The sequence below is a fragment of the Galeopterus variegatus genome, unplaced genomic scaffold (genome assembly GCF_000696425.1).
Source record: "Galeopterus variegatus unplaced genomic scaffold, G_variegatus-3.0.2 Scaffold567, whole genome shotgun sequence".
NCBI classification, from domain to species: domain Eukaryota; kingdom Metazoa; phylum Chordata; class Mammalia; order Dermoptera; family Cynocephalidae; genus Galeopterus; species Galeopterus variegatus.
Window position 1 is genome coordinate 12,582 of NW_007726678.1, and position 17,215 is coordinate 29,796.

At 32.5% G+C, this 17,215-nt stretch overlaps 1 protein-coding gene across 2 annotated transcripts in view; it reads left to right on the forward strand.

The window, feature by feature from the left end:
• The window catches only part of LOC103588400 (inhibitor of Bruton tyrosine kinase-like), a 27,194-nt gene extending 12,287 nt beyond the window's left edge, over positions 1-14,907 (forward strand). For both annotated transcript variants that reach the window (XM_008570063.1, XM_008570064.1), the window contains exons 8-11: positions 3,829-3,978; positions 13,259-13,330; positions 13,757-13,889; positions 14,677-14,907. In XM_008570063.1, the coding sequence (XP_008568285.1) occupies positions 3,829-3,978; positions 13,259-13,330; positions 13,757-13,889; positions 14,677-14,808 (487 nt within the window). In that variant the 3' untranslated portion in view covers positions 14,809-14,907. The remainder of the gene's footprint in view (positions 1-3,828; positions 3,979-13,258; positions 13,331-13,756; positions 13,890-14,676) is intronic.
• The last annotated feature ends 2,308 nt before the right edge of the window (positions 14,908-17,215 follow it).

Below are 17,215 nucleotides of genomic sequence, written 5' to 3' on the forward strand. Positions count from 1 at the left end.
TTTGTTGCTGGTGAGGTATGTATTTGGTTATAGGACTGGAACTGATTCTCACCATTTGATATAGATTTTCACATGCTTCACCATTTAGGGTATAGACTTTATACTCAACAGTTCACTTCTGCTCTCTCTGTTCCCTCTATTACTAGTGACTTTGAGTCAATATTTCCTTCTGCTAAGGTAAAGGAGGTGTAGTCATGTGACCACATGGAGATAGGACATTTGGCATTCTCAACCACTCCACAAGAAAACTTTGAAACAATTTTCACATTTTCATCCTCATGCCTACCTCAGGATTTGATATACGTAAGATGTCTTCAATGTGTGAGCATTCCCAGGGTTCTAAGCTTCATACCCTACCAACACCTGCCTGATGACTATCAGGTTTCCTTTATTTCTATTCTGCTACATCAGTTATCACTCCAGGTCTTTGCCATCCGCCGGAAATGTGTTGCTATATTCAGTCTGCCATCGTCTTAATATCTTATTCCTTTTGCTCTTGTGGGTTTATACCTTTGTGATTACTTTCCTACTCACTTTATATGGGATTTCAGGGGAAAATATTTAAGTATTTATCTGAAACTTCAGACTTCGATTTTCAAATTCAGGAAAAAATTTTCCCCAGTAATTATTAGCAACATGTACTCAGAGTCCCATATTGAAGGCACTGTCTAAATTTTAAAAGGAATCTATTATGGCATATTAAGGAGAATTCTAGGGGGAAAAATGCCATAAAGTTTGGCCCCTAATGTAATCAGGGTGTTTGTTATACATTTATTTTATGAAAATGTGATTGGTAAACTTAAATACAAACAAATGAGTAATGAATTTTATGTATCTTAGGATACAGGAAAATTTATTTAATGTCTTATTATAGATACTTTTATTCTGAATTATTATCAAGGTGAGAGGTATCTGAGTTGTCATAAAATTAATGATTTATGCCCTTTTTATGGCTTAAGATTATATTGTTATTTTTAAGGATCTTTTCAAGTTCATTTCTGTGAAATTCTTTTAAAAATATGCATTGCTTTTAGTTGTACTCATTAAACAATGAGCTGAGGTAACTTTGTAAAATATGTGTGTAAAATATATATGTAAATATGCATATACATAAGTAATTATACAGACATTTTAAAATAAATATATGAGGGTACTTAAAAAATTCATGGAAAGGTTTGTATTATCTTTCAAATCTATTTTTTCACCAACTTTTTGAAATACCCTCATATATGTAAAGTATATACATATAATTTATTGTTAGATTATGGGAATGTTATCCTAAATTAAATAAATATATGAGGGTACTTAAAAAATTCATGGAAAGGTTTGTATTATCTTTCAAATCTATTTTTTCACCAACTTTTTGAAATACACTCATATATGTAAAGTATATACATATAATTTATTGTTAGATTATGGGAATGTTATCCTAAATTAATGCCATAGATCAGAAAACATTTGTTAGAATTTGAAGAACACATTTACATAAAATAGTTAATGTTTGGTATTTAGGAACTTTGATACATGTTTAGTATAGATTGATATAACCATTATCAGGTTGTTTAATAATTTTCTTTATTGAATTCGTACAAGGCTACAAGGTATTTTCAGTGGAGCACTAGACATGAAATTAATTATTGAGAGAACATAATGTAATATGCTGCTTTGTGTGATTTTAAGATTATGAGGTAACCACATTGTTCAGTATATCATTTGATTTTTAATTAGATACACATAGAGTGTGCATGCATGTAATATGTGCTTGAAGTAAAAGTGGAATAGATTGTTTTCCTGAGAACATCCATTGTACATGTTATTGGAAGAATTTAAGCTTTGCTTTGAAAAAGTAGAAAGTTAATCTGAAATTAGCATTTTAATCTGATTTACAGATGGTATTTACAGAATGTATTTATGACTGTATTGATTTATTTGTAAGTTTTTAAAAAATACTTCTCATCTGAAGAATCATCTAATGAGATTTTATTTCTTTAGAAGTTTTTTTTTTACTATGTTTATTTTAATATTAAGGTTAATGTGCAATTCTTAAGCAAGTCGCAAATCAGCCCTCTAAGTCTCTTGTGGTTGTGGTAGGGTTTTCACTGGTTCGTTCACACATTCATTTACCTGGTCTATACAACTCCCAGTGCTGCATGTAGTTGTACTCCTGCTGCCTGCAAGTAGGTGTGGCAATGCACAGTATTATAGATAACCGAGTTTTGTAATAGAATGAAGTTCTAACCAGTTGAATTTTAAATCTAATGTGAAAATACCAAATATTTATGGGATTTGCCCCCTTTTAAATATCAAATGTTTTACTTGGAGAAATAATGTAATATTTTTCACCAGTCATCTTGAATAAAAAAATGCACAGTCTTTGCAGCCTGTTTTGATGTATAAGTGTAAATTCTTCCAAATTTTATTTAAAGCTAACCTACATAATATAAACTAATTTCAGTTTTTTAACTTTTTAGAGCCAGAAATTTTATTCATTAGAACAAAATTTCAGGGCTACTTTAGCTGATGAACAAAATCCTGGTTCATTTTTGTGAGGATACAAATGTCTACAAATTATTCTCCATAAAGTTTCTGTGGCTGCTAAGATGGAAAATAGTGAAGCCTATGAGTTAGCAAAGTAAAATTATAGGAAATCAGACACTGTTTCAAATTATGGCATAATCAGTGGAAAGAACAATGGAACTTATTTAAAGCAATATGCATAAGGCATTTTATAGGTAATTAGTGTGCATGTTAATGAGTGTATGAATTTATGATATTTTTCTAAGCACTGTTACCTATACTTATTCTTAAGGAGATGTTATCCAAGTAACTTTTTTAAAAAAGATGATTTTATGTTCTGTGTACAGGTATGTATGTGTTTGGGGGAAATAACTGGGTGATAAAGTCGAAGTTGGGATAGTTCCTTTTGAAGAAATATTTTTAACATGAATATCTTAGGTCATGTTTCTGATACAAGTCTGTAAAGAAAATTTGTTATTATTTATGGTTTTTCTTAGGGCAAATGACTTTTAAATGTGGGCACAGAAGTATAGTGATTAAGCCTGGGTTTTGGAGTAAGCTTTGTCTGAGTTTAAATTGTGGATGTGTTAGTTGGTAGCAGTGTGGCCTCAGATCAGCTGTTTAATTGTTCTCTGTATTAGTATCCTTGTCCATAAAATGGGGTAATAACAGTGCCTCCTTCACAGGGGTATTGTGAAGATTAAACTGAGTTAACACATGGAACACACATTTAGCATAGTACTTCAACACTGTGTTATGAAATAAATAAATGTTAGCCATTATTATTTACTTAAACCAATTGTAACTTAATTTGCAATATAGTCACATGATTAACTCATTTCTGTAACATGTATTAAGTTTTTAGTGAATTTCTTTTATTTAGAAAGATCTGTTGTAAGGTAGTTTGTATTGATTTAACCCTTACTGAGTAAGTGGAAGTTTGGTAAAAAATTTCTAGCTGATTTTTTTATGTAGGTTCTTTTCCTCTGCTGTACGTACCTATTCTTTAATTCATTCTGAGTATTTTTGTTGTTGTCCTCTGAGACATAGTTATAATAGCTATTTTAATGTCATTGCTAATTTCAGCATCTGGGTTATCTTGGGTATTAGTCTCCATTGATTCCTTTTTCTTATGGTACAGTTTTGATTAGTTCACAGTTGACAGCAAGACTCTAGCATCATATTAAAAACTGTAATTATATAATAGCATTGTAAAATTTTTGGTATGCATTCTATTGTCTCCTTGTATATTCCAGCAATGCCCTTTTACAAAATGGATGTTTTAACATGATCTTTGCTTTTTTTTTGCAGGGCTTCTTCTCTACATTCGGTTTCATCCAAGTCATTCCGGGATTTCTTACCAGAAGAAAAAAAATCTATTACTGGCTATAGTGCGGGAGATCATGTCAAAAAAGTTTGTTTTAAAGGAATTGAAAATTCTCAGTCTCCCAAAATTGTAAGGTAATAAAATTAACTTAAAACCAATACATTTTCTTCCTTAAAATATTCTGTGGTGGTTTTATGTTCTGAAATAATCTTCAAAAATTTTATGATATTCTTTTACATTCAAAATTAAATTAGCATGACTGTTCCCTCCTTTTTTTTGAAGCAGTTATTGAGGTGTATTTGGCTTATAATAGACTGCATACATTTAAATTTTATGACAACAATTTGAAATTTTGACATATGTGCACACCACTGAAACCATCACTACCTGATAGTGAACGTAATTGTCATTGTCAGAAGTTTTCTCATGCCCTTTTATAATCCCTTTCTCACACCCTCTATATTCTGCTCCCCAAACAACTACTAATCTGCGTCTGCTGATACAGACTAGCTTGTATATTTTAGAGTTTAATATTAATGGAACCATACAATACCCTTTTTAAAAATCTGTCTTCTTTTACTCAGCATAATTATTTTGAGATTCATCCATGTTGTTGTATGTATCAATAATTGATTCAATTTTATTGCTGAATAGTATTTCATTGGATGGATATATCACAGTCTGTCTATCTGTGTGTGTGGGTGTTTCCAGTTTTTTCTCTAGCTATTTTTGATACTAGTTTTTAAAGAGCAATGTATTTTATAAAGATATTTTATATTTTAAATGCCTATATGAGACATGAAGACCCATCCATAATTTAAAAGCAGTATTTTAATAAAAATTGCTTCCCCAACATGGTATATAAATTCTCTTAATTGTTGTTCAAAAGGGAACATTCATGGGGCATTAGATAAACCAATGTTGAAAGAAAAAAAAAATGTTTAGTTGGATGACTAAATGGAGTTTTGTCCTCCTATTTCTGCTAATAAGATACTTCCCAAAGATATTAATCCCTAGAGTGTTTTACACACACAAAAAAGTAATTAAAATGTCACATTATTTTTACATAATGATAAACCCTTGATTTCATTGGTTATCAAATCTTTTTTTTCCTCCTAAACCCATTTTTAAAATGAAATTTATATTCAGTTTCAGTGTATCAAACAAAACATAAACTTCTCTGACTGAAGCCGGAAAAGGGGACTAGGAACCATACTAATTTAATTTCACCATGCCTACCCTATGTGCAGCTCCTGAGGAACTGTCATAGTCTTTTAACATTTGTTTGGAAACTACTGGTTTAGATGAAATGTTTAGACATACAGTGTTGTTATTGTCGATGTTGTGACTGGCTTCCTTATAAGAGATATGTACTTTTTGGAGCAAAGTTTTTGAGTCATTTTCTTTCAATACAGAAAATCATAAATCATAAAGGAACTGAAGAAGTCATCTGGTGTGTCTCCCTAACTTTTTAAACACTTTTAGCAGTGGAATACTATTTTGAAATAAAAAATCTGAAATGGAACTCTAACATATAAAATAGATTAAGCCTTTTTACATATAAATTTATAAGTTAAAATTTTAATATTTATAGTAGACTTGTACGTATAAAACTGGGTGTGATGTAAGGCATTCGTAGTCTTAAATTTGGCAAGTAAATATTTATTTATTATCTGCTTTGTATCAGACACTATGAAACATTCTAGAGTTACAATGGTGAACAAAATTAAAGTAGCCCCTGCTCATTTAGAACTGTTATAGTTCAAAAGATAAGAAAAACCTTAAATAAATAATAAAATTACCTAAAGCATTATGAGGAAGTATATTAAACTCAACATTCAGTTTAATTCTATATTTTGTTTTAATTATCTAATATTAAGAAGTCCTGATTCTTGACATTCTCTGGGAACACTCTATTGAAACAGAGATGATAGACAGAAACTTTATTTTTTGAGTTTATATTAAAAAGAATTAACTTTGCAATGGAAGATAGTGTGTTGGTGATCTTCAATGTATTAAAAGTATTTGAATATATAATTTTTATTAGTTTCAAAAAATGTATTTCAGAAAAAAAATGAAATACCAACAAATATTTGTTGAACATTTTATGGTAAACTGGAAACTACTCAACCTAAGCAATTTAAAACTATTCAGTATCTTGTAAGTTCTTTTTTTAAAGATGTTGAGAGTAGGGCATTTATTCCATTTCTAAGTGACAGGTAACCTCTTCATGTTATTAAATTCTCATAGTAAAAATGATGTTTATGTCTAACTACATTTGAGTGCCATTGTACACGTCCATGCACTCTTACATACATATATCTTATATATATATTCCGTAAAAATATACATAATATACATAATTGTAACACATCAATATAAATGTTTTAAAATAGTCATTATACATGCATCTCTCATTAGTAGGTTTTTCCAACCCAAACAAATTTTTTTAATGAAAAACAGTCTTACATTTTTAAAAATAAAAATAAAAATAAAAATAAAATGTATATTATCCTCTGTAGTAACCCCAGATCTCATTTCCCACATGTATTATAATATTTTTAAAAACTAGTATCATTCTTTGTGATATAAGAAAAATATACCATCGTTTTTGTAGGTTGAGTGATGTCCTGTAGACCTTTTTTTTTTTTTTTAAAGATGACCAGTAAGGGGATCTTAACACCTGACTTGGTGTTGTTAGCACCACTCTCTCCCAAGTGAGCTAACCGGCCATCCCTATTTCGGGATCCGAACCTGTGGCCTTGGTATTATCAGCACCACACTCTCCCAAGTGAGCCACGGGGGCGGCCCCCAGACCAGGTTTTTAAATAGACCTGTAACTTGTTTATTTTCGTACTGTGAGATAAACAAATCTGCCCTTATTTGTATTTACCTTATTCTCCTTTCTTATTTTGCAATGGAAAAGTTATCCCTTCTATCTAAGGCCAATATCTATACCTGTGCTTTTATCCTACCCCTCTCCCCTTCAGAAGCCTTAAACTATTATCTCTTTTCTTTCTTATGTAGTCTCAACCTTTTCCTTTTAACTAGATTCTTCCCATCTGGTTTCTCTCTCATGTGGTCTGGATGGTATAATCAATTCCTTGCTCAACTCCCATACTTTCTTCTCATTTGCTCTATCATTACCAATCCACCACCCTCTTCACAGCCAGATTTCTCAAAGCGCTGTCAGCTCCCACTCACTTCTTAATTCATTCTGGCTTCCAGCCCCATTTCTAAACTGAAACAGTGATCTTCATATTGCCAACACCATGGACTTTTTATATGGTTCATCATATTGAAGTTCAATCACAGGTCATCTTTTCATTTCACTTTATTTTCTTTCTACACTATCTTTTTTATGAGCATATGTTCAGTTAGTAGATAGACTCAAATGTAACTGAAGACTCAAAATGTATATCTTCTGCCCACATTTGTCATCTGAGCTTCAGACTTAGTTATTCACCTGTCTTCTTGACCTTGCCATTCTATTTAGATGTTCAGAAACAGCTCAAACTTTAAGTCCGAAATCAAACTCAGTGTTTTCCTCATACCCCTTTCATAAAACCAAAATCAAACAAAAATATGGACAAAATATAAAACAGCCCATTTTTCCTGATTTTTCTTCCTTAGTAAATAGCATTTGCAAGTCTCTGACACCTCCATTCTCCTCACTAATATTCAGTGCATCATCAGGACATGCTAGTTTTATCTCTTCTCAAATCCATATACTATATCTCCAGTGCGATCATCCTCATTCAGACTCCAGTGATCTTTCACTGGGGCTACCAGAGTAGCCCTCCTGACTGCTCTTGCCAAAGCCTTTCTTACTTTCCTTCAGTATATTGAACTAACATGTTCTTTTTAAAAACAGAGCTTACTGCTTTTCCAGTAAAAGCTAGAATTCTTAATATGGCCTGTAAGGCCTGCATAGTCTGGCTCTTGCCAACCTCTTTAGATTTACTTTGTAACACAGTTTCTGTATTCTAGCTATCTTGATCTCTTAGTTCTCAGATGCACTTTGCTTCTTTCTACTTCCTTACTCTGACTAATTGACTCTGACTCTTCTTTCAATCTCTATTCAGTCATATTCTTTGGAGAAGTCTGACTTCCCTTACTGGTTTAATTTCCTGTTATTTTGTTCTTATACCACTTTTCCTTCATCATACTTTTCACAGTTAATTATTAGTGTGATTGTTTAATTTTTGTATCTGTATACTTAACTACATGTTCAATGAGAGCAAGGAAGATAATTCTCTTTGCTCATCTTGTGTCACTAGTGCCTAAAATGGTTTCTGGCATGTAGTAGGTGCTCAGTGAACATTTGGTGAATGACTGAATGAATAAATGAGTTAAAATTATAGCTCTGTTTTAAATAATGTTTGTTTCTAATGTAGTGAGTTACATTGCATGCCTTAAATGTATAAATTTGAAGGTATGAAAATTAAGTTCATTTTTGTAGTATTTTACATTTTGAACGTTAACAGTATACATTAAAATTTTGTTTTTCTTGAGATAAATAATTTTGTCATGAAACTCTTAAAATATTAAAGATCCGTGGTTTCAATACCTGATCACTAGAGTGTGCTGTAACATCAACTCTCTTAATTGGGATAAGTGTGTGCTGTTATACTACTTTGAAAGTTTGATATAAAGGAGTGTATGACAGTATTAGGTATCCATAGCTTGGATATTTGGTATGGGAGTTGGTGTTTTAAATAGCTGTGGCTATCATTGAAAGTGATTCTGAGAAAGAAAACATATCGCTTGAGTTTTAGTTTTTATTTCATAGAAAATATGTAATCATAAGTGAGCTTTTTAAAAAAAGAAATATAAAATATTACAAAGTAAAATATTTATTAATTTGCCAAATTATGGGACATACAAGGATACTTCAAAAAGTTAATGGAGAGGGCCGACCCCATGGTTCACTCGGGAGAGTGCGGTGCTGGTAGCGCCAAGGCTGCGGGTTCGGGTCCTATATAGGGATGGCTGGTGCGCTCACTGGCTGAGTGTGGTGCAGGCAACACCGTGCCAAGGGTTGTGATCCCCTTACTGGTATAAAAAAAAAAAAAAAAAAAGAAATGCTTGTGCCTTCTACTCTCTAGTGCAATAATAAAAACTTGCATTAAAGAAACTGGCTTGTCACTCATGCTCCCCCTTCACTAAGGTAATTTTATTTGTCCTCTCTAACAAAAATAATATCTTTCTTATCCTCAACAACCCCAAATGCTCAGGTTTTACTGTGAAAGAAAGGATGCACATTCTGAAGTATCCTTCTATTTGTAAAAGATACTACTGGCTTAGGTTTGGTATATATTAACATATAATACACAGGCCCAGCCTTTAATGTGTTTGAAATCTAGTTGTTAAATCTAAATATGTATACATGGAAGTTAAACAACAGAACAAAAATGAAATTACAATACAGTATAACTGGGTTAGTCTGTTTTGGGTTGCTATAACAGAAACCTGAGATTGGATAATTTATAAAGAATGGAGGTTTATTTGGTTTATGATTCTGGGACAGCTGCATCTGGCACAGGCCTCAGGCTGTTTCTACTCATGGTGGAAAGTGGCAGGCAGCCGGCGGGTACAATCAGATCACATGGCAAGAGGAAGCAAGAGAGAGAGAGAACAAGAGAGAGAGAGGAGGTGCCAGGGTCTTTTAAACAGCCAGCTCTCGAGTGAACTAATAGAGCGAGAACTCATTCATTAATCCCCCCTCCCCCAGGGAGAGCATTAATCCATTCATGAAGGATCCTCCCCCATGACTCACTCAGTTTCCAACACTGCCACTCAAATTTTCACATGAGTTTTGGAGGGGACAACACATCCAAACTCCATCCATAACATTATTAAAGAGGTCACGAAGCAATATATGGTTAAGTGCTAATGAGTGGTTCAGAGAAGGAAAAAGTCACCATGGGCTATAGTTGTCAGGAAGACTTCATTGAAGAAGAAGGGCTTGAGCTGTTTTAGTCCATAAACATGTTTTGTATTCCAAATATTTCATCATTATGTTTATGGCCATGTGAACAATATTAGGAAAAATAGATCTTATTGATCCTTTTCATTGTCACCACCTTTTGAACATAGGGATGGATTTTTAAAAGACGAAATAGAAGAGAGGAGAAGGAACAGTGTAAACAGAGGAAGTAGTGGGAGTTAAAGCAAGAAGATAGGAATGCTCATGGTCCTTTGGGGAGTTAGGATGGCAGGGGAGGGTGCTCATCTCAGGAAGTTCCACAAATTATACATGCTTATTTTAACTGTAGAAAATGTGATTCCCCCCCCCCCCCCGGCTAGGGAAGGAATGGCAATGTCGCTGGGGGTGTTAAAATGTAGAAAAGAGGGATTTATGCGATTTTTGTTTGTTTATTGTCACTTATATATTCTTTTTTCATTTCATGTGTTTTCTTTTATTTTCCTTTCACTTAAATACCCCCTTATGTAATTCTGGACATGAATATGAGCTTGTTTCTAATTAGTAAGAAAAACTACTCATGAGACAAAAATTATTCTATGATTATATCAGCTCTAATTTTATATAAAAGTCTTTGTAATTAAGCTAGTACAAATTTTTTTTTTTAAAAAAAGAGGCCAACTGTATGAGCAAAAAGTAATTTAGTTGTTCCATTAAAGTCTAAATTTGATAATACTGCTGTTCTTCAGTTTGAACAAAAAGCTTTTAAAGAAGATTTTAGCTAACTTATTTATGTTTGTTTTTTTTTTCCCCCAGAAGGCTAAATTTTATACAGATTGTCTCTTGGGATGTTTTTTTCTGTGTATTAATAATGCTATATTTATTATTTGAAAGCTTAGAATTTTTTGATATTTGTTTAATCCTCGTTCTATTTTATTTAATAAACTTGCTTCATTTTAAGGTGAAATTTTGACAAACTTCAAGTTATTTGAGTAAATTTATGATTAATGAGATTATCCATTGAAAAATCATTAGTGAAAAGAATTCTGGGATTGTAGTCTTATGAACAGATTTGTGTTTCAGTCTGACATGGTAGCCCTTTCTGAACTTTTCTGAACCTCAGTTTTGTCATGTTTGCAACAAGAATAGTAATACTTATCACACAAGTTCACTGTAAGACTAATATCAGATAGCATATATGAAAGTACTTTATAAATTATAAAACATTAAATAGATAAATTGTTGTATTTAATCTCTGGTCGTTTCACCTTGATTTAACAAGGCCTGTATAAGATACTTAATTCTAATACTCAGTTTTGTTAGCCAGTGACATACCATTTTTGAAGACAGAGCTCATAGCTACTGCTTTTTGCTTAGCAGTTAAATAATAATTGGTTCTACAGTATTTTTGAGTTTCTTTAAAAGTGTCAAAACATTTTAGTTGGTCCCTAGAACACCAGGATGATTTCTGCGTACCATTAAAATCATTATCTATGTTCTCCGTTTTGCTTTAATGCCCTAGAAGACCTCTGATCTCTAGTCTTGGACTGACTTTAAGACCTTCCAGGGGACTTAACCAAGGGGATTTTTATTTAATTATTTGTTCCCTCAGAATGTAGAATTTTTTTCATTTATTTTACAGTCTAGTCTACATTCACATCATCTCATTACAAGTTTATCCCAGCTGCTTTCTAGTTCAACTCTTTGACTTCATTTTTCTCCTGGCCTGAAGTTATCTTCTACTTCATCCTGGGGATTTCTCTTATTTCGGGTATCATGGGACAGGGGAAGATTCAGCAGATTTCAACTCATAGAACTTCATTAAAACTAAAAATCTTATAACTAGACCTATTCTCATTTCATGTTGTATTTCAGTACCTATACCTGTAATAAAGTTATCAGTTTTTCAAATGAATAAAGAACTTAAGAAAAACAAAATAAACTAAAAAAACAAAACCTTTGACTTTCTGTTTCAATCATTTATTCTCTAATTACTTTTTCATAAACAACTATGTTCCAGGTGTTATGTTGGACATTGAGATACAAAGATGAATGAAACACAGTCCTGTACCCTGAGAGACTAGTCTAACAGTTAAGACAGACATATAAACCATAATATCACAGTGTGTGAAGCTTTGTAATAGTGATTGAAGTTCTATAAGAGGAGAGAGAAGGTAATATTTGAGCCAGTCCTTAAAGAAAGAAGGTATTTGAAGTAGAATGTATTTCAGACTAAAGGGAATAGAAACAATGGCAGCTGTGTGATTATGGAAAAAACTCTGTACTCTGAGTGAAAAAGACCTGGATTTGAATTATCTCTCTGCTACTTATCTAATTCCTTGAGTCTTAGTTTTTTATCAGTGTAATGGAAATAATATGTGCTTTCTTCACAAAGTATTGGGAGGATTTAATGAGATAATGTACATGACATACTTAGGCTCTCAGTGAATTTGGTTGACACACATCAGGTCTAAGCATTTTAGCTTTCAGTGCATTGTATGCTCTGGCCCTACTATTTCTTTTTAACTTAAGTATATTTTTAAATCTTCCCTACCAGAATTTTTTGAGGGGAGAGGATTGAATTTTAATCAGCTTTATTTTCAGCACCTCCTGTAATCTTGACACATGCCCTGTAAATGTATATAATTGAATTAGGAAGTTATTATTTCAGGCCCTGTTTGTTTACTCTGTTTGACTTTGTATTGGTAAACCTATCTAGGCCTCAGTTTGCTCATTGCTGAAAGAGGGCACTGGATTCATCTAGATAATCTCTAGGGACCTTTCTGGCTCTAAAATTTCACAATTAGGCCGGTCTGTATAGTACCATTTTTAGTTTTTCTCCTTCCTCTCCCCCTCATTGTATACCCCTTTATTATTGTCTTCTCACGAGGCCCTCTCGAATGACTATAACATTTTGACTTTTATAGTCCTTATACTCAGTAGAACTCAGTTTGTCTGATGCTATCTTAAGTTCTTTTCCATTGTTTTATATGTCATATTATATGTTGTTTCCTCATCTAGCTTGTGAGTTCTTAGAAGGTATAGATCATATCTTGTATTTCTGTCCTATCTATAATCCCTAGCTTATAAAAGTGTATTAGTCACTCACAGAATTTAGCTGTGAATTATCTTGTTTCTTTATATTTTGAAACAGTGCCGATTTATCACTTTTATATATAAAATATTATTAATGTGAAACATTCTGCACAAAGTTCTGTGTACTTCTTGATAAATGTTTGATTGCTATATGAGTATTATTGGGAAAAATAGACCATTTCTTGAAACATCTTCCTCTATGGAGTTTTATATATAAGATTTATACATATCCATAGATTATTTTATTTACTTAAAAATTTAAAGGTAAACCAGATTGCACACATTAATTTGTCTGAGTCAGGAGTTTATAGTTTCTCTCCTGTATCTATTAGTAAGCAGTTTTATTGATATTACTAGATGATTTATTTTCCAATTTGGCATTTGTTTTGCAGATGCTGTACTCATGGTACTCCAGGACCAGAAGGCAACCATATTTCAGATTTACCACTTCTAGACAGTCCCAAGTAAGGTTAAATAATTAGTTTTAGGACCTCCAGAGCTAAGTTGCTGCTTAACATTGAAAGAGAATTTTAAGAAAATTGAAATACTGTGGTGTTGAGTAGAATGTATTATTAGAATACTCCGTCAGATAGTTTGAATTATCTTTCTGTTTAGTTATTTGCTTCTACTCCATCATCACTCTCTGGCATTTTCCAGAACTTTCTCTATAACACTGATCCAAATGAAATATTAGTTCTTTTTTCTATTTCTCACCTCATCATTTTGTAATCTCTGTAAATGCTCTCAGGTCCTCTTAAATTGTAGGTCACTGGAAAAAAAAATGTAGCACTGGTAAAGAGTATTTCAGAGGAAAATTTGTTTGCAAAAATTTGGGAAGATGAATGAAACTCATTATTATTATTTTATTATTATTATTATTATTATTTCAGTCCCTGGCTATCTTCTTCAGTGACTGCTCCCTCCATGGTAGCCCCAGTCACTTTTGCATCTATTGTAGAAGAAGAGCTACAACAGGAAGCAGCTCTTATCAGAAGTCGAGAAAAACCCTTGGCTCTGATTCAGGTGAATAACACACCTATTAGAGTTTACTTTAGGGAAGAACTACACTACATTTTATCTTTAGGTTTTAAGAAAATTATCTTTGTTTGCTTTGGACAGGTACATATATTTACCAAATTAAAATGTAAATGCCATGTAAAACTAACCTTTGCCATTCAGCAATTTAAGTATTAATTGAAAGTATTCAGGATAATTAATTTAGAACTAATAAATTGTGATAAAACATATTTTTAGATTTGGTTATACTTTCAACTGTTTTAATTTTTTAAAATAACCAGTAGGGAATTTAACAAAATCTAACATGTAATTTGGCTTCTTTATCAATAAGAGTTCTTAAGTTGTAAGCAACAGACACCAACTTTGGCTAACTTAATAAAAAGAAAATTTATTTGAGGGATATTAATATTTTACAGACTTACCTGAAAGACCAGAGAGCCAGGCTTAGAAACAGACAGGATCCTTAGTAGTTCTGGAGAGCTCAGAAGCAAGATTTAGAGGATTTCAGTTACAGAAAGTATCCCATGGAATAAAGCTATTGGAATCAATGTATTCCAGCAGTCATTTCAGTTTCTTTTTCTATCTTTTCAAGGGAGGGTGGGTATCTCATTATTCTAGCTCAGGCCTCAAGCTTTCTCCTTACCAAGGGAATAGCAGGATACCTGATTTAGTTCCACTATATTATATCCAGGGAAGTGGTAGTTCCTCAAAAAGAAATTGGAAAACTAATGTATCCTACTTAATTTATAATTAAAAGGATAAAGCAAGTCTTTTTTCTTCTCCTTTCTTTCAGATTGAGGAGCATGCAATACAAGATTTATTGGTTTTCTATGAGGCATTTGGCAACCCTGATGAGTTTGTCATTGTTGAAAGGACACCACAGGGACCACTGGCAGTACCTATGTGGAATAAGCATGGATGCTAGTTCGCTGTGGAATTATGATGCATTTTTCATAATTGTGATTGCTGTAATAGTATGAGAAAAGCTGTGGAAAAGAGTTCTTACAGATTTGATAACATATCATGGAAGGGAGAACCTTATAAAAGTCTAATTATGAAAGAATCAATTTCTTCTCAAAATGTTAAAATTTTCTAAAATAAATGCTTAATTGTACATACAAAAATTGAATAGTTTGGAAGCAGGGTGATTTATATTGTATAATCAATTCCCTGAGCCTAGGTTATACATATAGACATAAAAATTGTTTTCTTTACAGTATGCTGTTTGGTGGGTTTTTTTATGAGTATTTAAATTTTTTTTTAAATTAATGTTAAATCTGAGATTTTCTACCTATACAAATTGGGAAGGCTAAGGTTCTAGTTTCTGGAAGATAAACTAGGGGAACATACAGGCAATTTACTGCTTTAATTCAGTTGATGAAAGAATGACAAACTAATTCTCAATGTTTCAGATTTATCTCTACCCAAAAGCAGCAGATGTGTAAGAAAATGTGCAATAAAAAAAAATCTTTATCCATTTCACTACTAATGTGTGTTTGATATCTTGTACTATATCGACATCTATTATAGGAAGGATTACTAATTATTCCTCCTGTTATGCTACACTAATAGCCAGTATATGTTAAGTTGATGTTATATTCATTCCTAGACTGCTTAAAAAAGGGCAGTTTTCCAAATATGAACCTGTGAGAAGTTTTATATTATGTGTGTATGAGTAAATTGAGAAGAAATGAATTTTATAATGTTTTATTGATGTTGCAGTAAAGAGGCCTTCTGAAATAATTGATTTATTTCATTTGAACCTTTGGTTCTTCTGTGCATATTGGCACTTTTAATATTTAAAGATGTTATAAAGTGATGATTTTCTTGCTGTACTCCATGCTGTCTGGGAAGCACCCTCAGGGGTCTTTGTTGGAGGGGGTTTGAAAGGAGGGGCAAGGGCTTCACTGGGTCTGTGAGGCTTTAGGTCTTTACAAACCCCAACTAGGTCTGTTTAATATAGTGATATGTTACATAAAATTTCATGTTGAAAAAAGGAGTTCTTCTGCTAATAAAGTGAGATAAACACTCCTATAAACTATATTTCTTTATAAATGATTCCATGAAGATAGCATCCTGATATGTTACCACTAAAAAGCCCAGGAAAGTGATGTTTTTTTTTTTTCCTAATAACATTATTCTGCCTGTAGTAATTTATTCATCTCTAATCCCGTAACTCAAGGAAGACCAAATAGAATTGAAAAAAATCTAAAAATGGCCAGTTTAAATGATAAGTGGGTTGAAGAGGTTTTTAAGATTGACCAAAATAACCATAGAACTCTTAAGCCTGGAGAGATGATAGTTGGGTGGTATAGTTGGGTGGGGTATTGGGGTGAGGGGATGTCAGAGGCAGAATATGCTTGAAATTTGCAAAATTAAGAAGACTACCAGTCTGGTAAAGTCAAATTTGTTGACAAAATACTAGGATCCAGGACTCCTTTTCAAGTTCTAAAGAGATGATTTTTAAAATAAATTTAAGAAAATCCTGCTTTATAAAGGAACAACAACAAATGCAGTCAGTTGAAAAAGGTATTACTAGTTAATGTCTGGATTGGTTGTCTGTAACTTTTGGGAGGCTAGGGTATATGTACTTGTTCACGGTAAGTGGTCAATAGCTGTTTATTAATTTTATGCATATTCTTTTCATTTTATAAATTGGAGAAAGTGAACTCCAGAGCAAGTGACTAATGAGAATGAAGTCTTCTGTCTTTTTAGTATGGTTGCCCTACAACTACAACAGACTGCCTCTTTGAAATTACCAATGTCTATAGCAATTTAGCCAAGACTTAAAAAATATAAAATACCATGTAGTAAAAACAAATGTAACCCACAAACTTCCAGAATTGGCAGTATAAAAGATGTTCTCAGAAGAAACTAGTTGCTACCTTTAACCAAGAAACTGGGGACAAGTGATCTAAGATATTTATGGTAATACATATATATATATATATCTCTTCTTGCTTGAGATGAAGCTCGGTTATGTAATATACCAAAACATCCTGGTGATTCCTATACACACAACCATCAGACTATCTCAGTCCTTATGTATTTTATTTTCTTAGATGTCTCTATTTGGTTACCTGGCCAGCATTTCATTTGCACCAAAACTGAACGCTTGCCACCCCCAAACTCTCACCTTTTTTTTATATCTTAATCAGTCATTCTCCCAAATCATTCAGGCTGAGCTTTTGGATTCTTTGCCTTTGCGCTCCATTTTTCCCCCACGTTTATTGGTTGTCCAACTTTCATCAATTTTGTCTCTTTCATAACTTTTATTTATCTTTTGCATTTCATTCTTATTACTGCTACTGCTATGTTTTATGTCTTTATTT